Here is a 23,548-nt window from a genome sequence, read left to right on the forward strand (position 1 = left end):
GCTGCCGGAGCGCGCACCCCCCCCCCCCCCCCCCCGCAGAGAGCACAGAGGCGCGGTGGGACAAAGCTCGGGTTTTAATGGCGGCTGCAAGGCACGGGCACGGGCGCGGGCACGGTGCTAAGTGCCGGGGTGCGCGCACAGCCCCGGAGAGCCCCCCCCGGCCGCGGGCTCGGCCCCGGCATCGCTCGGGCTCCGCTGCGCCTCCGGTGCGCGCTCCCGTCCCTCGGCGGCCCCGGAGCCCCCGGCGCCGCCTGCTCGGGGCTCCACCGCCTCCTCCGGCCTCTTCCGCGGCCTCCCGGGGCGCCGCTTGTGCGGGACGGCGGCGCCGGGCGGCTCCGGGTGCCTCTTGCTGGCCTTGGGGTGCGCGGAGTCCCCGGGGCCCGGGCCCTCGCCGCCCCCCGCGCTCCGCGGCTTGGCAGGGCTCTCGGCCGCGGGGATGCTGACGCCGGGGAGGAGCACGTTGAGCACCGGCACCGCTGCCTGCGGGCTCCGCAGCCCCAGCGGCAGCGCCGGGGAGGCGGCGGCCACCGGCAGCGGCAGCGCCACCTTCACCGTGCCCCCCCCCAGCGGCGCCGCCGTCAGCTTGGGCGCCAGCACCGGAGGGGAGGAGCGGACGGCGGCGGCCCCGGGAGCCATGGGGCGCTCCCCCGAGGAGATGCGGGGCAGGAGCAGGGGCAGGCGGGCGACCAAGGCGTTCACCTGGGGGCTGGGGGCTGCCTTCGGGGGCTCCGGGGGCTTCTTCTTGTCTGTTCGGGCCGGGCCGGGAGCCTTGGGGCCGGAATCCTTCTTGACCTGCGGGCAGAGGAGCTGCTGGGGGGAGCTGGGCAGAGCAGCGAACCCGGGGGGCCCGGCCCCGAGGGGTCCCACCTGCCCCTGGCTCTTGTCTCCGCTCTCGGAGGTGTCCACGCTGCTCTTCCTGGCTGCCGATGGGGTCCGGCCCTCACGGGGGATCTTCTCTGTCCCCTCTGTGCGTGCACAAAGGGGATGGAAGTGGGACATGGCCCTGGGCCCCTCAACCCCACCGCGGGCCACGGTTGGCAGCAGCTCAGCCACACCACGGGCAGCTGGAAGGGGACACCCAGCTCCCAAACCCTCTGTGCCCCGATGGGATCAGAGTGAGCCCAGTGTGGGGGGGAGCAGGTCCCGGACTCCACCCCACACACCTGAGACCACCATGGCCATGACCAGGTCGGCGTGGGCCGAGCGGGAGCTGATGATGTGCTGCTGGATGAGGAACTGGGCCACCTCCACGATGTTGTTGAAGGAGCGCTTGAGGATCTTCTCGGCCCAGTCGCAGGTCAGGGCACAGGCTGCCTCCATCACCTCTATGTTGTAGGACTGCACCAGATCCGTCAGCTCCGACTGCTGCGGCAGGGACAAGCCATGAGCCCCATCAGCACAGGTTGTGAGCCGTACAGGTCATAATCCTGTAGGTCCTTGGGAGCTCCCTTTTGGAAGGCTCACAGGACAGAGACATCCCTACACCCCTTCATTGCAATGGGCTCTAACAGGCAAGGAGCTTCATCACCCCACCAAAAGGAGATTGGCAAAACTCAAGCCACAGAGGCAGCGGAGGACTTACGGTCTCTGTCACTTTGAGGTCCAGGCTGGGCAGGGGTGGCAGGCTGACCACCGTCTTCCTCCGGATCCCACTGTAGCAGTATGTTTGGCAGCGTTAAGGTCCTTTGCTGTCACACAAAGGTGGCTGCAACGGGTGACGGTCACAGCTCGAGGGCTTACAGCTGAGGGGCTCACGATGGGCTTGTGCCAGAGGCACAAACTGAGATGCCCCTTTCGTGGTGCGCTCCCTGCCCACCATCACCTACCCACCACCCATCACCTACCCAAGTGCAAGGGGCAAGGATGGGGCAACCCCTCAGCCAATTGAGCTGAAGCCCCAGGAACCAGCCCCTCTTTGGAAGCTGCCCCTCACACACAGACCTGTACCCGGGGACAAGCTGGAGAAGCCGGTGCCAGGCGCACACAAGGATATTTGGACTGCCCGCGGCCCCCCAGCCGCCGGGCTTTGATGTTAGGGAAGATCTCCCGGATGATCTTGCCGAAGTTGGCGGCGCTCAGCGGGCGGCAGCAGAGGTTCTCGCAGTACCTCCTGTGCGGGAGCCGCGGGTCAAAGCCATGACCCCTCTGCATGCACCAGCCTCCAGGGGCGGACGGGGCTCCGGCAGGACCCCAGGGTTCAAACAATCCCAAAGCGACCCCCCCGCTGGGCTTCTCCTGCCCCTGCACTCACCTGTAGGCATCGTAGACGTCCTGCTTGGGCAGGCAGGTGTCCGTGTGCTCCTCCAGGTGATTCCGGATCCAGTTGCACGCATGCATGTACTCAGCTGTGCTCAGTGAGCTCAGGTCCAGGCTGCTGCTGCTCCCATGTGAGACCAGGACAAATCATGAACACAGAAGCAGGACAGGAGGGAGCCTGCCCCCATCCCGTGTGATCCCCATCTCCCTTGTGAATGCTCCATCCCTGGCAGTGTTCAAGGCCAGGTTGGACAGAGCCTTGGGTGCCCTGGTTTAGTGTGAGGTGTCCAGGCCCATGGCAGGGGGGTTGGAACTGGATGATCTGAAGGTCCTTTCCAACCCAAACTGTTCTATGGTTCCATCTCTATCCCCCACCATCATCCCAACAGCCTCTGCTCTCCTGGCTATGGCCCCAGCTCACTCCAGCACCCACCTCTTCTCCCCCAGGCTCGGTCCCGTCGGCAGCTGAAGGTAGAGATAGAGCTTGTCATTGTCTGAGAACTTCTGCACATCTTGCTACAGGCGACGGATCCACAGGGAGAACGGACCGGAGACAGGGAAAGGTTAAGGATCCAAAGCAAGGAACAAGGATAACAGCAGTAACTGACGGGGCATTGAAACCAGAGCACCTCTCTCAGCATGAGCATGGCTGCATGTGAGGGAGCCGGGCAACCAAAGTCACAGGCACTGCCCCTCCAAGGGAACTGGAGGGGGTTTTTCCACACAGGGCTGGGTGCAGTGGGTGCCACCCCCCAGGCAGGGTGATGTGGGGCTCTCGGGGCTAATCCCAGCAGCCAGATCCTGATCCAAGGGGAACAGGCTCAGGCAAACCCCAGGGTTCAGCTTAGTGAGCAGAACGAGGAGGAGGTGCATCATTCCCTCACCCTCAGCGCAATGTGCCACGGAGGCACTCACCAGGATGGAGTCCACTTTGTTCTGCACGGCTTTGCTGTGCGGGACAGAGACAAAAGGGGTTAGGGCAGAGCAGGAACACCCAGCAGCAGCCACTGCAGCCGCTGCTTAGGGCTCCCAAGGCTGGTTCCACCATGCCCAGGCCCTTCCGGACCACACACCAGTCACTGGGAACACTGGAGCACCAGAAGTCAAAGCTGCCTGCACCCACGGGTCATCACAGCCCCGTGCTCTGGGCTTCCTTGTGCACCCACAACCCCATTCTAGAGCTGCGTGCTCTAACCTAACCCCAGGGAGGGCAGAGCGGGCATAAACCCACATCCCACAGGTTCACTGCACACCAGTCTGTGCTACTGCGGAGCTCTCAACTGATTCTGCACCCAAAGAGGCAGCGCAGCACAGGGCTGTGCTCTGTGTTCAGCACTTAGCACCGGCCCAAGCGGTGGTCCATGCCCCTCTGCAGTGCCAATGCTCCAAAGCACCACCACACTCATCCTTTTGGTACCCGGGGCTGACAATTAATCAACCTTATTAAATTAACCCACATTTGGTAACACAGATTGACTGGAAGAGCTGCCCTTACGAGATGGTGCTCTTCAGCTCCTGCAGCAGGGTGCTTGACTCCGTTGTGCTGCCCCGGGGGCTGGTGGGTGACAAACTTCCCTTTTTGGCAGCTCGGGCGCCCAGCTCCTCGTCAGCCATGACATGTGGTTCCTGCTGGGAAGTGCAAACCAGACCTCAACTGATAACAACGGGAAGAAAATCCCTTTGGAGTTGCTGAGCCCGCAGTGGGATGAACCCCAGCTGCCTGCCCTGGGCCAGGCTCGGATGCAGGCAGAGCGGGGCAGCCATGGGGCTCAGCGCAGCCCCATCCATCCTGCTGTGGACATGCCCAGGCTCTGCAGACTGAGCTCCATCACCCAACCACCAGCCACCAATGGACACGGAACCGGCCCCCACAGCAGCAGAGGCTGTGACCGGTCCTGGCGGGGAACTGGGATGCTGGGGACACCGGAGACCGGCCCTGTCCCAGCACAGCGGGTGGGGGGCCTGCAGTGCCCCACGCTGGGCAGTGCCGGGGGGGGGAGGGGAGGGATCCCCCCACCCCCATCCCCCCCCCCGCACCCACCTGCGCCGCCCGCTGCTGCCGCTCCCCGCCACGTGCCGCTGCCCCGCGCGCAACAGGAACCGAAAGTGCGGCGCCCCGACGAGACGCGCGCAGCGGGCCCCCGCCGCTTGCTTTATTCTGATTGGCTGCGGCACCGCCGATCTGCCCGGATACTGCGCGCTCCTGTAACGCGATTGGCTGCTCCGGCTTTCCTACCCGGATACAAGCCGGGTCGGGCTCCTGAATGGCTGCGAGCGGGATGAAGTCTGCCTAGTAACAGAGTTCTGATTGGTGGGATGGGAGGAGGGAGCACGAGCGTAAACGAGCCTCTATGCGTGCACGAGCTGTGCGTGCAGCGTGCGTGTGCGCGTGAGTGTAGGGTGCACCCCGGTAGCATGCAGTGCACACAGGAGCATGGAGTGCGGACATGTAGCATGCAGTGAGCACATGTATTGTGCAGTGAGCACATGTATTGTGCAGTGTGCACATGCAGCATGCAGTGCACACATTTAGCATGCAGTGCACACAGGCAACACGCAGTGCACACAGGTAGCATGCAGTGTGGACAGCAACTGTGCATGTGCAACATGGGCATGTGTGCACAAAGTTTGTGTGTGCACTGCATGTATTTGCCCAGTGTGTGCAGTGGGTGTCTGTGCAGCGCATGCAGTGTGTGTGAGTGTGCGTGGCATGTGTGTGCATGCAGTATGCGCACGTATGCAGTGTGTGTGTGCATGCAGCACGGGCACGTATGCAGTGTGTGTGTGCATGCAGCACAGGCATGTATGCAGTGTGTGTGTGCATGCAGCACGGGCACGTATGCAGTGTATGCAAGCACTGTGCGCAGGTGCCACGTTCTGGTTCCAGGTCGCACCAGACTCGAGGCACAAGGGTGAGGCCAGAGCTTGCTTTATTTCACGGTCACCAGACGGGTGCCAGCGGCGCTCCCAGTGTCCGGATGCGATGGTGCCTAAACCCAGATATCGGAGGTGCAGTCCCCGCCCGGGTACCGGATCTCGTGCGCCAGGCAGGGCCCATCGGGCTCCTTCCCAAAATCCACCAGGAAGCTCCGGTTGACCGTGAGGCCACCGTGCTCTGTGTCCACGTCCAGCTGCAGCATCACGGAGCCGTCCCTGCACAGGGAGCAGGAGGCTGGGGGGAGCTGCATGGGGGCACCTGCCCCTGTGTTCCCCCCACCATAGCTTGAACAATCGCCTGCGTTCATCAGCGGTTTCTTACTCAATGAGGTCGGGGTAGAACTGCCTGTCCCAGGCGCTGTACAGGGAGGTGGTGACGTACAACCTCTGCCCATCCAAGCTGAGCTGGATCATCTGGGGTCCCCCCTGCACCCTCTTCCCCTGGGAGCAGACAGATGAGCTGCTGGATGGTGCAGGACAAGGGGATGCTCCCGGCTCCCCCCACGTCCATCCCATGGGATGCACAAGGACCCGCTCCCCAGCCTCACCATCGCTGCCCAGCCTGGGAGTGTGGGGACATGGCCAAGCTCACCTGGATGACAAACGGGTCCGGCTGGCTCTGCAGCTCTTCATCCCTGCACACGGTCACGGGGCCGCCCTTGGTGATGCTGCCACCCAAAAAGATCTGCGAGAGAGCCAAGGTCTGGGTGGTCAAGGCAGCGAGGAGGGACTGATCCCAACTGTCCCCAACAGGCAGAGGGATGCGACCGGGAGCCTGCTGCTGCCTCACCTGCCCCACCAGCCTGGGCTTGCGGGTGTTGGAGATGTCATACTGGCGGATGTCCCCATGCAGCCAGTTGCTGAAATACAGGAACCGGTCATCCAGCGAGATGAGGATGTCGGTGATGAAGCCTTGGGGAGGGTACAACAGAGCTGCACAAGCAGGCGGCAGCACTGGCAGAGCCCTAGGGAGCTGGAGAGCACTGCGGCACCCATCCCGGGATGCACTGACCTGGCATGTCCGGGAGGAGCCATCCCTCCACCTTCTTGCTGGGGACTTGGATCACCTTCTCAGCCGCCCAGTCTCCTTGCTGCGGGAGGTGTGGGACAGAGCATGGCCCCGGGGGGCTCAGCGTGGGTGGCAGAGGCAGGATAAGACCCAACCCTGGGGTGGATTTTGCCTGCGTGTGTCTGCAACCTCTACTCTCTAGGGCTGTAGAGCTGCTTTGGAGCCATCTCTGGCTCTGCAGAGCCATGGGTTCTGCAACCTCAGGAGGGGGCCAAAACCTTATCTGATTTCCCAATGAGGTTGGCTGGTTTGGTGAAAGAGAATCCTCTCTCTTCTCCCAGCTTGTCATTACACACCACAACAGACACCAAGAACAATATTTCTTGGGCTGTCAGAAATCCACAACAAAGGCAGAAATAAATCTTTAAATTAAATCATCTCAGCTGAAGCTGCAGCCACTCAATACAAGTCCTGTGGTGAGACTACCCTGGGCCAGCCCCTGGTCTGGGTGCACGGGAGGCAGTGGGTGCCTCAGTGGGGACTGGAGCTGGGGGAGAGGATGATGGGGAATGCAGGAGATGGGATGCTGCAGTTCTGCAGCTCCATCTACCCTGCTCCTCTAACCCTGTGGTGTCCCCAGAGAGCACCTTGGTCTTGTAGAAGCGGTGAATGGCGCTGCTGATGGTGCAGCCCACGTAGCCCTCGGCAGCATCGGGGTTGTGCAGGAAGCGGATCTCCAGGGGCGCTGCATCCTCACCCACATCGATGGCTTGGATGTAGGTGCGAGTGGTCCAGTCCCACACGTTGAGGTGGCGTCCATAGCGCCCTGGGAGGGGGGCACAGGGGATGCTGCCAGGTCAGTGCCTCGAGCAGATCTGCTGCAGGTTCGGGTGAGTCTCAACCCCTTCAGCTCCCTGCAGAGGTGACCCCTGGTCTTTGCACTGGTTCCTTTGGGCATTGGCAAAAGCCATGGGAGGATGCCCAGCATCCAACAGAGAGCATCTTGCTAGGACAGCGCTGGGAAGGGCAGGGAGCCTTTGGGGGTGAGCTGGCCTGAGATGGAGCTTCATCCTTCATCCCTACAGCTGAATTCCAACCCCATGTACAGCTCAACAGCAGCACTTATGGCCTGCCTTGGGTTGAACTTCTGGTGCTTGCATCTAAAGGGTGTTCACAATAGCAGGGCTGGGTCTCCCTGTTGCCTTCCAACTGGCAGCAGAACAGGGCTGAAATTTGGCCTTCTTGCAGCATTTCTCTCCCAGGGTTTTTAAACAACTCTTTTCTCACCTTTCTTCAGATCAGCTGGGTCAAATCCATATCCCAGGCATTTTGGGATTCCCCATTCAGTGCTGATCAGAACGTTGTGGCGCGGCTGGTACCAGAAGTCATAACCCATTGAGGGGATCTTGTCCCCTTTCTCCCAGTTCCCTTTGATCTCAAAGGTCTCTCCATCCAGCAGAATGAAGCCACCTGATGTGAAAACAAAAGCCCACGAGCAGTGAGGAAATCATCCAGATTAGCAGTTTCCACATTAAAAACCAAGCACCAACAGACACATCAACCTGCTGCGGAATGGGAGGGGTGAAGCCTCCAGGACAGCTGGGGATGTGGGGATGGTTCCTCCTTGTCCAGCCCTGGGGGGCTGAGGTACCTTTCCCGCTGCCGGCCGGGTCTCCCAGGGCGCTGATCATGATGTCCCCACTGCCCAGGCAGTGGGAGGTGTGGGGGTAGCCCAGGCTACACTTCCAGAACACATCCTCTGGGTTGACAACCTGTGGGAGTTCACAGGCACCATCAAATCCTCGGCCTGGGCTGTCCCAGGCCTGCCCTGGTCCCATCCTGCACGGGGCTGGATGGAGAACTCAGTGTTTGCAAACCAGCAGGAGAACAAACACCTTCCACAGCCTTCCCATTCTGTCCTCCAGACACGGGTCTTGCAGAGCTCTTGGACGTACCCCCGAAGCCTCTTTGCCAAGCTGTCCCCACGATCCCAGTCCTTCCATGTGAGCACCTTGAATGTACATTAAGGTACCTTGAAAAGCCTGGGAGCTCGCGGGTCGGTCCCCACGTCCACCACGTAGATGCGGGAGGAGATGAAGCTGGGCAGGATCAAGCGGTTGCGCTTCTTGGTGGCATCCCCGAAGCAGCTGCTGCAGGTGTTCCAGCCCGAGTGGTGCAGCTCGTCCCCCACGTTGGGCATGGGCAGGCGGTGAATCACCTGCAAAGCCCCAGCCCCACTTGCTGCTCCTCTGCCAAGTGCAGGCTCAGAGGCAGAGCCCACCTCAGGCAAGCCTCAGCATCCCCATGGGAGCCTGAGGATGGGGTCTGGAGAGGGTTTTAGGTGTATTTGTAAGCATAGGAAGGTTCAGGGGGTTGGGGAGGACAGGACAGGCACCAGCCTTAGTACCGAGCCAGCAGCCTTGCGGAGAGGGGAGAAGCACTGATCTGCTTCCCAGACTGAGATGAAGCGGTTGGTACCTGACAGTAGTGTGGAGATTGGGGGTTGATGTCCACAGTGGCCAGAAAGTCGGGTTTCTTCCTCCCTGTGTTCCTGTAGATGCAGGGCACGTACACAAGCTCCTCTCGGGGACCTTTCAGGACAGAAACATTGTGTGAGCATCAGCAAGAAACCACCTCTGGCAGAACCCAAACCATGCAGGAGCCTCTGCTCAGCCTGGATCTCCCTCCCGGGGGGGGACTGTTTGCTCCCCCATGTTCATGGGGTGTTTGGATGTGCTTCTGTGCCATACCAGAGGCACGAGGCTGAGTCAAAGGCAGAACCCCACAGACCCCTACCAAGTAGTGAAAATCCCTGCCCAGCCCTGCCAACACGTGGGGCTGTTTGAAAGGCTCATCACTGCTCTTGGTTCAAAGACAAGGAGAGGAATCACCGATCATGAGCAAGCTCCAAAACCCTTTAGGGTTTCTCAGAGGTGTTTGCTAAGCCCTAGAGAATAGGATTAAGGGAGGGATGGCCAGAGATGATGCATTCAGCAGTCTCTTCACATCAGAGCACCAGTGTTTTGGCAATGCAGCACTACTCAGGCAAAGTGTCCAGACATGTAAGGAAGCAGCCCACGAGGTTGGTTTTTATACAAGGTTTTGTCACATTGTGATCCCAGCCATCAAGCCAAGTGCAATGGATGAGGATGCTCCCCTCTCCCTTCCCAGCCTGAACTCCAGTGGCAGTGTTTGGTGGTGTCGTGCGGCTCTAGCAATACAATTGCCTCTGAGAAACTGAAAAACTCCATTTGGTTTGGCCCAGGGAAGCCGCAGGAGACTCTGCTACAGGCTATGGCCCATCCCAAGCCAGCCCAAAGCCTGAAGAGGTTTGTTCCGACACCAAACTCTCATTACGCAATTGATGTTTGGCCTCAGAACAGACCAGAAACAAACCCATTGCTTCCCTACGCTTGCTGGGAGCCTCCTCAGAGAATGGAGTTAATGGATAACGCCCTCTTGAAAGCGTTGTGTTAACACTCACTACATCACCACAGCTCTTCCCTGCCTGCCCGGCCTTTCAGACTTGCCTTTCATGGCATCCAGAGGTGAGGAGAAGCCAGGACCACACGCTCCACACTTTTCTACATTGGGAAGAGCAGAAACAAGCAGCAATGAGATGACAGTGGATTCTTTTAACCCCCTGTTCCCAAAGGAACCACTCACTGCAGTGCCCACACTCGATCCCCCTCCGGGGCAATGGCCAAGGCGAGCGGGATGCCCGTGGGCATCTGAATGACCTTTCCAGGGGTCTGGGCAGCCAAACCTGGCAGGGACAGCTTCCTAATGCAGAGGGCACAAGGCTCAGAGCAGCATCTCTCTGCTTTGCCTCCCATCGTGTCCCTGTGGCAGAGGAAAGCTCAGGACGGGCAGGGGCAATGCCAGGCAGATGCCAAGAGCAGGCAGCGAGGAAGGGAAGCAGCACCAGGCTGGTGCACGGGGAGAGGAGCCCGGGTGAGCACGGGGATGAGCCCCAGGCTCTGCTCTGCAGCTCCTCCTGACCCTCTCTTGGGTCCCTGCTCTTTGCCGTGCCCCGGCCTGGGGGCATTCATGAGAAGCTTTCACATAGAAAGCCTTGTTTCTACCCAGCGTGGTCAGAGCTCATGGCATCGCTCTCCTCGCCAGCTCCTGGCATCATAGGATTATAGAATCACAGAAGGTTTGGAAAGGACCTTCAGTTCCAGCCCTCATCATCCTGGGAATCCCTGTGATGCTGCTGCGGGTCTCCAGGCACATCAAACCCCACCAGCCTCACTCTCCAGAACACCTTCAAACTGATGAGACAGTTTTTCATGATGCTGTTGAAGGAAGCTGTTAGGAAACAGCCACCACCACCAACAGGACCCTTCTCCCCATCTACAATGGCAAGCCCGAGGAGAGGGGGGAAAACCCCTGGCTAAATTGTACCACTCAGCTTTGCTGCATCAGCTTCTTGCTTGGTTCTATTCTTATTCATCACCCGTGTCCCTGCTGCTCCAGGGAAACGCTCCCACCTGAAGCAGTGAGAAACCACCCCTCCAGCTTGCTCCTACCTTACTCCTGCAAGAACAGCCCCATCAAAGCCAGACTTTACACTGGGTACTCCCTGCCATGGTAAAGCTGGCTGGGGCAAGCACAGCCTGTACAAGTTGCAGCTGAATAAATGAAGGAATAGTTTGAAAGCTTTTAATCCCCAGCCTACCTAAACGTTCCCTGGCGCTTTCAGTAGCTTGGGAAGAGGAACCCTTTCCTGCCCACAGAAAACACCACATCACCCCCTTGTTTCTTTCCTCTTTCTGGGTGTCGGAGCAATGAAACCATGAGACCCGATTCCAAATGAGTTTAGGAGGACTCCAGAGCAGAGCCCACAGCCAAAAGGCAGCAGCAGTCCCAAGCCTTCTCTTGAGAGGAAGCTGCAGTCGATGGAGAGATCTCTTACCTGCTCTGGAGGCTGGGCTGGATCCCACCTGAGAAGCAGAAGGAGATGATCCTGCCTGCATCCTGCCTGCTCGGAGCACGTCAGGAGAGAAGATACAGCTCCGTGGGGGTTCAAATATATAGGGAGCAGGATGGGGAGAAGGAGGCTTTGGGAAAAGGATGCCAAGGGGAGGATCCGCACACCCTGGGGTGTGGGAGGTACCAGGGCAGCCTTTAGCGTCTTAAAGCACCGCAAACGTGCAGGGAAGCTGTTTCAGTGCTGCCAGAACCTCCTCCCCTCCCACAGGGGTAGGGGACGGAGCTGTTTCTGCACTGCACAGTGCACACACATTCCTGCACGCTGGAAAACCAAGGGCTTTTAGCCACGGAGGGAAAGCAGGCTGCTCCTCTGCTGGCAGCAGTCTCACACTTCCCTGTGGGGCTGACAGGGTGCCCCTGATGAGGGATGGGCAAGCAGTGCACTTCCAACCACAGAAACAATGTTCTGAGGTTGCAGATGTTAATCACACCTGAACATGAAAAATGAGGACTGGGTTTCTGCTAATTGCAGGCTCTGTGTTTACTGTGGGATGTTAATTTGCTGCTGTGAGGAGGGCAGCAGCCAGGTAACAGTTTTCCCCATGACACATCTGACTTAGTCAGGACCTGCCACTGCTTCTGGCTGCAAAGCCAGGCGTCAGCTGCCTGGCCTTGTAAGGGCTGAGCAGTGGACGCTCGGCCTCCCCAGGCACATCCTTGCTGGCAGGTTCCTCCCCAGATGCAGGCTCCCAGGCCAGCAGTGTGCCTGGGCACTGCCAGCACAGAGAGTGATGGCCTTGGCTCTCCCACCCTCACCTGCCTGGGCTCGAATGCTTGGATGTGATGTAGGAGAACACTGCAGGAGACAGCAGCATCCTCCCTGGAAATGCCTCTGATGCAGTTCAGCAAGAGAAGAGCTACTTCCCTTAGGGAGAAGGGTGATGCCAGCACCCTCTGTCCCAGTGGAGCTGCTGTTGGCAACTGCAAAGGACCTGATGGATGCTGGCACAAGGAGAAGTTTCTTCCAAGCAACCACTAGAAGCACCAGAAGGAGCATCCAGCATCAGCCATTCCAATGTTCTGTCCCCCTGTGCCATGTTCCATATCCCCCAGCATAACCTGTGCACGAGGGTGAGGAAAGGCCCACACTTCTTGAAACATGGAAATCAGGACCCAAAGACCTGGGAACAGCCCTCAGAGGGGATGAAAGGGTTTGCTCATACCAGCAGCAATATGTCCACATGCATCCAGCGTGGGCAGAGCATGGCCTGATGGTGGAACAAGGAGCTGGGTCACCTCTGTTGCATTGCCTGTTGATGTTCATGGTGCAGCCCAGAGCCCAGGCTGAGTCCTTGCCTTGCTGTGCAACCTGAAAGACAGAGATGATGCTCAGTGGTGTAAGGGGGAGCAGGCTCTGATCACCCCCGGAAACATGGCCATGCTCTAAGAGTGTTCCTCCCTGCACTAATGTGGATGGTGCCTGCTCCCATCCCAAAAGGGGTTTTCCAGAATGGATTCAACTCAGTTGTTTCCAGCCATCTGGAACACACGTTGGCATAAGGATGTCTGCTGGTCAGAATCTCCTTCCAGCCAACAGAGAGAAAGAGGAGTCACCTCCACTGAGATACGTGCTTTACAGGATCTCTCAACAGCAAGGACATGCCTTGAGAAGACCTTCAAACAAGGCAGGTCTGGAGCATCAGAATGGGGTGTCCTGAAACCTGGGCCCTCATTAAATGCCATTCTCTCTCCAGCCAGTGAGAAGAGGCCCCCCAGGGAGAACTGTTCTTCAGAAGGGAATGTTTCCCTCCTGGAATGATGAAGGGTGCACAAGAGAGCTGCAGCAGTTTGGGCACAGGAAGTATGAAGCAAGAGAGGACATTTTCCTCCAAGGTTATTAAGTGAAGAGCTAGAATTGATGAGGATTCACATGATATCCAGTGTTTTTTTGTGTTTCAGGAGGACAGCAGGCACTTCTGACCAGCAAAACTTCATGTCATTGGAATGTCTAAAACCATTACATCATCATTACATCATCATTACCAGGACATCATCAGTAACCACTGCTGAAAACAATATACAAAAGCTTCGAGGAAATAAAACCCAGAAGATGTAGGTGATGCAAAGAGCAGCTTTATTTGTGTTTAAAGCAGAACATGAGGGCAAACCAGTGTCAGGAAACAGGCACCTCTGGCAAACTGAAGCACTTGGTGCTCCTCCAGCTGGGACACACGGACCCGAGCACGTGCAAGGAGCCAGGAGGGCTCTCGTGCAGGGGAAGACCGTCCAGGAAGGACCTGGCTGAAGAACAGGAGCTCACATGAACTAGGCACTTCACTTGCTTTTGCCTCAGTTAGCAAGGGTGAGCAAGCTCTGAAACAGAACTGAGAGCTCAGCACCTTGCCACCGGCCCCAGGACACAGAGCAGTAGCCAACAGGCTGGGACATCAGGGCAGGGCTCAAGAGGTCTGTAGCAATGAAGGGGGGCACAGTGGAGATGTGCTATCTGCCCAAAGGCACCGTGTGTACTGCACATCCCTGTGTGTGAGCAGCTCCCCGGGCTCTGCTCTGGGACTCATGCCCAGGGCTTGCTTTGCACGGAGAACACCACTGAGAATGTGCCATGTGTCTGCTCACTGGTCTGCCTGAACCAAAGCCTCACAACAGGGCAGAGCTTGCACAGCTCGCATTAGCAGAAATCTAGACTCCAGCAATGAATGGGGACCCCAACCCAGTTACCCTACACTCTTTCCTAATGGCTGCACTACGGAGGACAGGGAAGAAGGGAGTCTTTCCTGTGGCACCTAGGGCACGATCTCAGAGGTGGAATCTCCAGAAGGGAAGTGGATGTCTTTGGCAAGGCAGGGCCCATTGGGTTCCTTTCCAAAATCCACCAGGAAGTTCTTGTTCACGCACAGGCCTCCCTTCTCAGTGTCCACATCAATCTGCAGCATGACAGAGCCTTCCCTGCGAGTGGACAAGAGCATGGCTATTACACACAGGCAAACTCCAACCAGGCTGACGCATTTTGCTCTCCCCAGTTAAACCCTGGCTCTGCAGCTCCACACAGGCAGTGGCTGCTCCATGCCCAGCCAGAGATGTTTGTGAGTCAACTGAGTGGGGAACTCAACAGGAGGAAGCTGTGGGATGATGTGAGGAAAATCTGTCCCCTTGCAATCACCCAGGTAGACCTGTACCCCCCCGATGAGGAACCTTCCCCGTTCCTAACAGAGACCATGCAAAAAAGGCCCCTGGCTTCCCCATCATTTCTTACTTGACCACGTTCGGGTAGAACTGCCTGTCCCATGTGCTGTAGAAGGAGTTGGTGACGTACAGCCTCTTGCCATCCAAGCTGAGCTGCAGCCTACTCGGCCCACCGTACACTCTCTTGCACTGAAGGAACAACACACAGCAGGGATGTTACTGCTCCTTGCTCTGCCCAGCCAAGCACAAGCAGGGGCAGAAACCCTGGACAGAGAATTAGCCCAGCAGAGCCCAAGTGCAAAGGGCACCCTGGGGCAAAGAGGGTGCAGAACTCACCTTGACCACCAAGGGCTCGGGCTGGCACTTCAGCTCCTCATCTCTGCACACAGCAACGGGTCCACCTCTAAGGATGCTGCCACCCACAAACACCTGTAAGCAAGGCAGAAGAAGTGTTATCTGGTTATCTACCCACCACCAGACTCTGCTGAGGAAGACATCAGTGCGAGCCCTTCTGCCCCTGCCTTACCTGTCCCACCAGCCTGGGCTTGCAGTTCCTGGACAGCTCGTATTGGCGGATGTCTCCATGCAGCCAGTTGCTGAGATACAGGAACCTGTCATCCCTCGAGATGACCAGGTCGACAGTGAAGGCTGGGGCACAGAAACAAAGAGTTCCAGAGAAGGCAGCATCAACAGAAACATGCCCTGCATTGAGCCCCAGCTCTCATCTCACCACCTGAGGGGACACAAACCTGGCATCCTGCACATAATCCATCCTGTCACCTCCTTAGGGGGAATACGGATCACCTCCTCCACTGCCCAGTTGTCTCCCTGCACAAGAGACACAGGCACCATGAGTGCTCCTGCTGCTCACACAGAGCAAAGGCTCCCACTGCAGGCAGCTCCTACACGAGCACTTGCCTGGCACTTGTAGAAGCGGTAGATGATGCCGCTCAGGGCACAGCTGACGTATCCCTCGGCAGCATCGGGGTTGTGCAGGAATTTAACACTCAGGGGCAGAGAGTCCTCCCCCAGGTCAAAGCACTGCCTGAGGGTGCGGCAGGACATGTCCCACACGTTCAGGCGGCGTCCATAGACCCCTGAGGAAAAGGAAAACCGAGTCAGAAGAAGGGGATTCCTACAGGCACATGCCCCTTCCCAGGATGCTCACAGACAGGGACAGCCATGGCAGCAGAGAAGCTGCTGTGAGGTAGGAGCAGTGAGAGCAGGCAGGGACCAGCCTGACTTAAGGGCAGATACTGCACATCTTCTACCAGTGCCTCTCAATGGGCTGTGTGGTCAGAAACCTGCCTGTGGCCCTCTCCAGCTCTGGGGCTTCTCTGATGGCATCCACACCCTCCCACCCCCCAGGGCACTGGCTCAGCACCTGCACCCCTATTCCCTCACCTTTCTTCAAGTCGTCGGGATTAAAGCCGTATCCCGCACGTTTGAGGGCAAATCCAGCAGTGCTGACAAGAACATTGTGGCGTGGCTGGTACCAGAATTCGTACCCGCTGGGGGGGGATTCACACTCGTTTTCCCAGTTCCCCTTCAGCTCAAGGTTCTGTCCATCCAGCAAGATAAATCCACCTGGCAGACAAAAAGGGAATGCGTGCAAAAGATCCCATACTCCACTTCCAAACGTGCCATTGGCTCAGGGAGCCACTCCAGGGCAAAGTACCTTTGGCGTTGCCAGATGGATCTCCCACGTTAGCAATCAGAACGTCACCGTTGGGCAGGCTGCGAGGCACGTTGAGGTATCCCTTGTTGCACTTCCAGAAGACATCCACTGGCTCAATTGTCTGGGAAGAGTCCACACACACACACACACACATACAGTTCAGCTTCTGAGTGCTCAGCTCAGTGCACACAGAAGGCTCTGAGCTCCCCTCTCCACGGACAAGAATGCAGCAGGACCTATCTCAGTGTAACAGCTTGTCTGTCTGCACTGTGGCTTCCAGTTATTAGACCCTCTCTGAAGGCAACAGGCACAGAAAGGAACACAATGATGATGGGAGCATCCCTTGCTCTGGAAAGCGCAGAGCTGAGAGGGAAACCTGACCCAGCTCTCCACAATCAGAGTGGAAGAGAAGATGAGGAGAGAACCCTTATTCCCTGTGTATTACTCCAGAAGCACCAGTTCCCAACTCCTTCCCAGATACTTGTCCCTGCATCACCTTTGGCATACCTTACACAGCCTGGGAGCCCGGCACTGGGAACCCACATCCACCACGTAGATGCGGGAGGAAATGAAAGAGGGAAGAATCAGCTTGGTCCATTGCTTGCTGGCATTGTCAAAGCAGGTGCAGCCAGTGCTCCAACCCGAGGAATGCAGCTCGTCTTTGAGGTTGGGCATGGGCAGGCGGTGGATCACCTAGGCAGTCAAGGCAGAGTTAGGGGAGTGCAGGGAGCAGGGACAAATGGGCACTCTAATGCTGCACAGCCTTGTGTCTTGGGAGCCTCCACCTGACTGCAGCTGGCACTGCCTCTAGAGACTCCGGGAGGACAAGAGTGCGCCTTTACTGGGCACTGCTCTTTGGTAGGGAGCTGTGGGCAGCTCAGGAATGGGAGATTCGTGCAAGAATTCTTCACCCCTTCAAACTGCATCTCAGGAAATGGGTCAGGAAGAAATGATCATTATCATCTGGATGGAAGTGGTGCATTGCTCTGCAAACCCTCCTTAGAACGCATCTCAAAACGTGATAAACACTGTCAGGAGGGTACACTGACTTCCAAGTACGTTTTCTTCTAAGCTCTTGTAGCAATGGGCTCTCAGGTCATACATACACCCTTGAAGTAGATAACCTGACTGCAGGCCTCAGGAGGAGAGCAGGCAGGGTGGTACAGTGCACAACAGAACATGTCTGACATGGCAGCACCAGAGAATCATGCTGAGCTCTGCAGAAGGGTACCCTCAACCACCTGGGTCACTAGAGACCATTTTAATCTCACTGCAGCACCAAATGCTCTGGAAGTGAGTTGGGAAGTGAGTCAGAACCAACTTAGACACAGAGATGGAGATGATTCAACTAGAGCCAGGCATAAAGAGGCAGTGGAAGACAGTAAATGTCATGGATCTAGCCAAAGAGGGATAACTGCTCCCTGTTATACCACTCCAATAAAACCACAGGCAAGGCAGGTACCTGGCCGTAATTAGGAGATCTGGGGTTGAGATCCACGGTGGCAAGGAAGTCGGGTTGGTCGATGCACGTTTCCCTGTAGGTACAGGTCACGTAGGCAACCTCCTCCCTAGGAGCTGGGGACATAGAAAGCTGTGGTAAATACACCATGAACCAGACACAAAGGAAAAGAAAAGCTTCCAAGGACTGAGCTACTTCTTCTGCATGCTGCAACCTCCCTACTAGTCCTTGAACTAGAAGATCCCTTCCAACTGCAACTATTCTGTTCTCTTCTGCTCCTCCTTGCCCACTGACAACTGCCCAAGCCTGGCTCCTTTACTGACCCAGAGATCAAACAAATGTTGTTCCCACTGGGGCCGGGACCCAGCATATCCAGCACCCAGCAGTGGTCTCCACCAGCACAGAGTTCTTTCCCAGACCACCCATTCCCAGCACGCTCCGGAGGACTTGCCTCTCACAGGGTCCGGGCACGTGGGGTACTCGTAGCACTGAGCTCTGCATCTGTCTGGTTTGAGAAGAACAACAACATGAGAAATGTCCATCCTGAAAGGCACCAGTTCAGAAGCCTCTGTCCCACCCGAGGGACCTTCTCCCACCCCAGCTGTCAATGGGGACCACTGTGACCAGCAGCTACCATCCTTAGGGCACTGACACAGCACAGATCCAGGAGAGGAATCCCCCCTAAGTGCCACCATCCGAGCCTCATGCTGATCCCCTCCCTGTCAGCAGTGAAGGAGCGAGAGCCTCCACCGAGCACCACACCAGGACTGAACATCTGGCCTGGAAACCGACTCTGGATTCTTGTCTCCATGATGATGCCCCAAAGGAATGGGAGGCTTCCTCAGCACGGATGCTGCAGCCACATGCAAGAAGCTTTCCAAGTCAACAGAAGACCCCAGCAGCAGATGGGGAGAGAGACAAAAGGAACCTTTGGTAGCAGTGAGACAAAATGCCCAAGCTGAGTCCCACCTTTCTCCTTCCTGCAGCACTCAGAGGAACAAACCTAGCAGGCCCCAGGTGGGACCCACTTCCAAGATGGGATGCCTGGAGCCTCCAGACAGTGTCTGGAGACAGGCAAGAAGGAACAGGGCCTGGAGCTGCCAGGAGCTGAGGGGAGGCTGCAGAGCATCTCTTACCCATGCTGAAGGTGATGGTTCTGGTTCACTCCTCAAGAGCAGAGGTGCTGGAGCTGGAGGTGCAGCTTGCTGTCTGCCTCACTGCACTGGGTGGTGCTGTGCCAAGGCTGCTTCAAGGGGGCCTTATATACAAGACAAAGGGGTGGGGGGAGAAAGAAGCTGCCAAGGGAGGAGCATCACTCCTAAGTGTTTGGGAGGTGCCAGACCAGCATTTTGGTTTCTTTCCACCTTGCCACCCACCAATCTTGGGGGAAAATCTGCTGCTCCATGCAGGTCTCTTCCTTAAACACAACCTCTTGTATCTGATCCTGGGGCTCTGGTGAGTTTTGAATTGACTTCTCCAGCCTTGGAGGCCTCCAGATCCCCATGAGAACCAAGGTCATTAAAGCCACCCCCCCATCCCCAGCTTCCCACCATCCAAATGTGCAATGGCTGCAAATTCCAGGGGAGGGATGAGAAGCCCTCAGATCATCAGCCCCACCAGCAGCCTCCTGCAGATTACAAGCTTGGAGCACACCGAGCTCACCAAAGGCACCCTCAGATCTGGATCCTGACAGGAGGCACATCCCTGTCGAGGGCTGAAGGCACCATGGGCTCCCTGGGCTCAACTCAGCAATCCCTGCTCAGAGCGGCTTCTACCCCAAAAGAAGCCTTTCTGAGCTCTAAGGACTGCAAAGTGGGGTGCAGCACAGGCTCAGGAGAGGGAGGGGGCTCCGGCACACTGAAGTCAGGTGAGGAGCTGCTGACATCTCCCACACAGCTGGAAAGCATCAGGCTAGGAACAGCTGCCTTCTGTATTTCCATACAGTCTGTGCAGCACCTACAAGGTGAAGAGCTGCTGCTGCCTCTCAGGGTGGCATCTCCATAGGGGAAAGTCAGCCCACCTCCAGCAAATGGAATCTCTAGGATATGGGGCAACTCAGCCCAGTGGAGCAGTGCCTGAGCAGTTCTCTTCTCACCACTCTGGCTAATGGGCACCCAAAGCTCCACTGCAGGCACTGACACCGCAAAGCACCTGGCACCAGTGCACTTGAGGTGCAGACACTGAACTCAACTGTCAGAGAACACCCAGGCAAAGAGCAGAGATCTCTGGTAAAGGGCCTGAGGTGCTGGGGAGAAGAGCTTTGGAAGAAGGGGCCTCTCCTGACATCCCCACAAGCCTCGCTACCACCAGCTGCCAAACTAAAGCAGGAAGAAAACGCCAAGCACCATAGATCATGAACAAGTGTCACATCTTGTGGCAGAACTCCTCAATCAGTGGGCATATTACATGGGATAAGTAGTTGTTCCAATGCTGGAATGCACAATCATGTGACAGCACCATTAAGGAAGCCCTTGGGAGATCTCTATCACAAGAGCGGTCAGTTTAGCCCATCTCACTGGGCTGTAATTATATGGCTTCCAGAGCAGCACTTTAAACATGGGATGGGTGGCCACAGGAGCAGCCCAACACTTGTCTGTTCAGTTGGTGAGGAACATCAAAGTGCTGCATTGCAAGAACCTGGGATTCACTTAGCAGAAAGTCAGCTCAACAATTTCCATGCAAGTGGCAAAGTCAGAGAGGAGGAGAACTGTGACTTACCACAGCTGGACTCTTCATGCCCGCAGTTGATGTAGGGTATTACTGACAGGCTGCATCCAGGTACATCAAGGTTCACTATAAGGCAAGGAGAAGATGTTAATATCATGGATGAAAGAAGAAAGCTTGCAAAGTAATGGCTCCAAGTTCTGTGTTACTGACTGTGGAGGAAGCCTGGACCCTGGGCAAGGGTAACGCCATGGAAAGAAGTTCTGTCCTCATATCAAATCAGACGTGTAATGGAGACACTTCTGCATGGCTCTTCTGCTGCTTTAGAGCAGCCTGTTTAACTGAGCAAAGTCTCCAGCTAGGACTTGGAAGACCCCAACAGAGAAACCTTCCCCGGCTGTCAGACCAGCAAATGTAGAGGAGGAACTGCAAAGGATGCATCACAGAGCTATGTTGCATCAAGCCAAATGGGATTAAGGCACTGGGTTCTGCTCTGGACTTTGGGTGTGAGTGTAATACCAGGTTTAATGTGCACAGAATTGGAGACTCAATGCAAGACCACTGCATATCCACACTGAACAAAACACAGACTGCAGGGCCAAGGTAGCAACACCAGAGTACTGAACACCTTCCCACCTTTATGGCTATATAAATGTTCAACACTTCAGCTATAGGAGGCCAGCAGCACACTGAAGCTCAAGGACACAGCAAAGCCTCCCAGGGCTGTGCACTGCACTCAGAGCCTCGCAGGGTATCACGACATTTAGGTTTGCTCTGGATTTAGAACAGTCACAGCCCTTTACCAGCAAAACTCCTACTACAGAGAGATGTGGAGGCAGCTGAGACGAGGCTTCCTGCAGAGCACAGCACAGAGGCTCCGTGCTGCTTCCCAGGGGCACCTTCCAGCCTGAGCCTGCCTCCTGCAGCACTTCTGTCAATGCTCTGCATCACAGACTGACACCCACACAGCTGGGGTTGGGGCCATACCTGCACGAGTGGAAGCAAAGAATCTGCCCCTATGACCAGTTTTCAGGGACAAACTCTTGCATGTGTCCCAAGGGCAGCAAGCTTGTCATGGGCTCACAGAACAGGTGCCAGTGTTGGGAACCAACCACCCTTCTGATCATCACCAGGCAGATCTCAAGACCTTACACCTCAGTGATCAGAAGGAAGACCAGGAGCAGCTCCATAGCCAGAGCTAACAGAAGGAAGACCAGAAGCAGCTCCATAGCCAGAGCTAACAGTCCTACTCAGGCCAACTCAAAACAGCCATTCCCTCTTCACTGCACAGAGATCACCACTGCTCTCCCATGCTGCTCTGAGTCCATAAGAGGCAATTTCAGGTGCTCAGCTGATGCCTCCTGTCCATGCTCCTGCTGTCACGATGTGCATGGCTCGCTGCACCATCCCCTTGTGCCTGCACACCCAGTAATTAAAACCTTCATTAGCCTTCCACTCATTAGCTAAGTTTGCTGGTCATCCTTGTTGGCTTTCCTTGGTGACGTCTCTGGCATCTCTCACAAAACCAAGCTGTGGGGTGTAGAGTTTTCTAATTAAAACTGATAGCAGGAAGGATAAGAGCAGGCTCAGCAGCACCAGCAAGCGATGGTTAGCAGAGAACACAACCACTGTGGTCTGCTCTGGGCCCAAGAAAAGCTCCCCATGATGGGCAGAGATGGGAGGCCATGACATAGAAAAGCAGTTGGGGCTTCTCAGGACACGGGGCCAGCAGCTCCTCCCCTCCTCTCGCCCATTTCTGCCAGCCCCGATAGGGCAGCACAAGGTGATGTAATGCAGAGAAGACTGGCACAGCACACTCAGTGTGGCAGGAGGAGTCCTTGCTACCCCAGGGACACCACGTCTGCTACAAACACCCAAGCAAGAAGGACAGGGTGCTCAACACTCCTTGGTTGAGCTTGGTACAAGCCTGCAGGGCAGAGGCACATCTCAGACCAAAGGCAAAGGCTGGTCCAAGTGCCTGACTTGACAAAGCTCCAATCCACCTCCTCACTGAGCAGACACAAACCAACTGTCACAGGCCTGCACACACAGAGCCCTTCAGCTCAGCACTTCAAGAACCATCTCCACGTACAGGCTGCAAGGTTTGCTGCAGGGGACATGAGCGTTGCACAGCTCCACTTCTTGCTCCTCCAGGCACCTCCCTGCCTCTTCCTCACTGCAGTTGGAGCAGCCCCTTCCCCTCCACCTGAGCATTTGCTGTTGGAGCAGGAGTAGCAGCGGAAGGGGCACAAAGGCCTGGCCAGAAGCAGGGTGGCAGCAGGATCAGCCCTCCCCAGGCCAGCCCACAGCTACGGCCGGGCAGAGCCCTGCAGAACCCACATCCTCAGGTTGTGATTTCACACAGCCTGTCATGAGCACTGACTCCAGGCGGCCGCTGAAGGGCTCTGCCACCCGCAGCCACAGGACATGGACCTGAGTCACTGCTCGGGCAGGTGCTTTTCTGCCGGATCAGCTCCTTCATGCAACTCCTCCCACAGCCGCAGGATTGCTCCATCTGACACCAGCACCACGCAGCCGGGGAGGATGGATGAGCAGGACCTGCTGCTTCTCCTGCTCCAGACCTCTGTTGGCACACAGGCACTGGCATTGCAGAGCAGACTCCCAGCTTGCCACAAGTGACTTTGATCCACTAGTGATGAAACCAGGATTATGGGTGCTGAACATGCCAGGTTCCTCTCCAAAGACTCACACTTGTCTGAGTTTCTGGTCAGTCTGTATTCATCCTGCTATGGACATGAAGGCAGAATATGGACCACAAGTTTGTTCATCCATAGTAAAACTACCTAATCTCTATTCTTTTCTGCTCTGCAGTATCTGTTACTCCTATGCAAAATACTTCAAGAAACAGCCAGAAAGTTAGGTACGCATCCTCTGGCAACATCCCTTAAAGAAAACAGAGGTCACATTCACACTCAGATTCAGCCCAGCTTCAAAGCACTGCCATGAGCAAATGCCACAAAAGCACAGCAAAAAGCATCCAGGAGGGCTTTGACATCTCAATCTCTATCTGCAGCTGAGACCATGGGGAGGAGATCAAACATGTGGGTCTTCTGCAGCTAAGGCCTCAACATAATTTGGGGTTATTTCTTGCCTCTGCTGCTATCTGGAAAGGAAAATTAAAGGTTCATCTGAAAAGATGACACAGGAAGAATGGAGCACGCGATGGCTGCAGTGTCCACGTGGTTTTGCAGGGCATCAGTTTCCAGTCCTGTAGCTGAAGCCTCATCTTAACTTGGTGTGCTAACAGCCAGTGCAGCGTAATGATGCCCTCAGCCACTCATGAAACTCCATCCTCCCTCCGAGCTGTGTTCCAGAACAAAGCACCTTTGGTGTGCCCATGAGAAGCATGAAGGAAGTAAATGGACTTATATTCTTCCAAGGTAGA

General features: G+C 56.6%; 3 protein-coding genes across 9 annotated transcripts; all 3 read right to left on the minus strand.

The window, feature by feature from the left end:
• Positions 1 to 56: 56 nt before the first annotated feature.
• Positions 57 to 4,701, minus strand: RFX5 (regulatory factor X5). Of its 5 annotated transcripts, none has more exons than XM_034071061.1 (10): positions 4,298 to 4,701; positions 3,752 to 3,882; positions 3,172 to 3,205; positions 2,690 to 2,772; positions 2,252 to 2,377; positions 1,994 to 2,110; positions 1,583 to 1,664; positions 1,164 to 1,365; positions 868 to 965; positions 57 to 792 (listed from the first exon to the last, which is right to left on the minus strand). In XM_034071061.1, exons 2-10 carry the CDS (start codon positions 3,868 to 3,870, stop codon positions 118 to 120), a joined length of 1,536 nt encoding a protein of 511 aa, XP_033926952.1. In that variant the 5' UTR covers positions 3,871 to 3,882; positions 4,298 to 4,701; the 3' UTR covers positions 57 to 117. The 5 variants fall into 5 exon arrangements, with proteins under 5 accessions (XP_033926952.1, XP_033926953.1, XP_033926954.1 ...); XM_034071062.1 differs by having other exon boundaries at positions 3,752 to 3,885; XM_034071063.1 differs by lacking the exon at positions 4,298 to 4,701 and having other exon boundaries at positions 1,164 to 1,362; positions 3,752 to 4,237.
• A 468-nt stretch (positions 4,702 to 5,169) lies between these two features.
• On the minus strand, positions 5,170 to 11,891 carry LOC101875412 (methanethiol oxidase-like). Of its 2 annotated transcripts, none has more exons than XM_031054567.2 (12): positions 11,121 to 11,891; positions 9,733 to 9,786; positions 8,681 to 8,793; positions 8,235 to 8,420; positions 7,854 to 7,974; positions 7,490 to 7,672; positions 6,850 to 7,028; positions 6,206 to 6,284; positions 5,984 to 6,105; positions 5,786 to 5,896; positions 5,516 to 5,634; positions 5,170 to 5,409 (listed from the first exon to the last, which is right to left on the minus strand). In XM_031054567.2, the coding sequence occupies exons 1-12, from the start codon at positions 11,179 to 11,181 to the stop codon at positions 5,247 to 5,249; spliced, it is 1,491 nt and encodes a 496-aa protein (XP_030910427.2). In that variant the 5' UTR covers positions 11,182 to 11,891; the 3' UTR covers positions 5,170 to 5,246. The 2 variants fall into 2 exon arrangements, with proteins under 2 accessions (XP_030910427.2, XP_005140806.2); XM_005140749.3 differs by having other exon boundaries at positions 5,786 to 5,878; positions 11,121 to 11,890.
• A 1,359-nt stretch (positions 11,892 to 13,250) lies between these two features.
• On the minus strand, positions 13,251 to 18,754 carry LOC101875074 (methanethiol oxidase). 2 transcript variants are annotated; one of them, XM_034071066.1, is made up of 12 exons: positions 18,615 to 18,754; positions 17,930 to 17,983; positions 17,482 to 17,594; positions 16,527 to 16,712; positions 16,020 to 16,140; positions 15,746 to 15,928; positions 15,260 to 15,438; positions 15,091 to 15,169; positions 14,868 to 14,989; positions 14,678 to 14,770; positions 14,412 to 14,530; positions 13,251 to 14,104 (listed from the first exon to the last, which is right to left on the minus strand). In XM_034071066.1, the coding sequence occupies exons 1-12, from the start codon at positions 18,616 to 18,618 to the stop codon at positions 13,942 to 13,944; spliced, it is 1,416 nt and encodes a 471-aa protein (XP_033926957.1). In that variant the 5' UTR covers positions 18,619 to 18,754; the 3' UTR covers positions 13,251 to 13,941. The 2 variants fall into 2 exon arrangements, with proteins under 2 accessions (XP_033926957.1, XP_033926958.1); XM_034071067.1 differs by having other exon boundaries at positions 15,091 to 15,165; positions 15,256 to 15,438.
• Positions 18,755 to 23,548: the final 4,794 nt, after the last annotated feature.

Source organism: Melopsittacus undulatus, chromosome 20 (assembly GCF_012275295.1).
Source record: "Melopsittacus undulatus isolate bMelUnd1 chromosome 20, bMelUnd1.mat.Z, whole genome shotgun sequence".
NCBI lineage: Eukaryota > Metazoa > Chordata > Aves > Psittaciformes > Psittaculidae > Melopsittacus > Melopsittacus undulatus.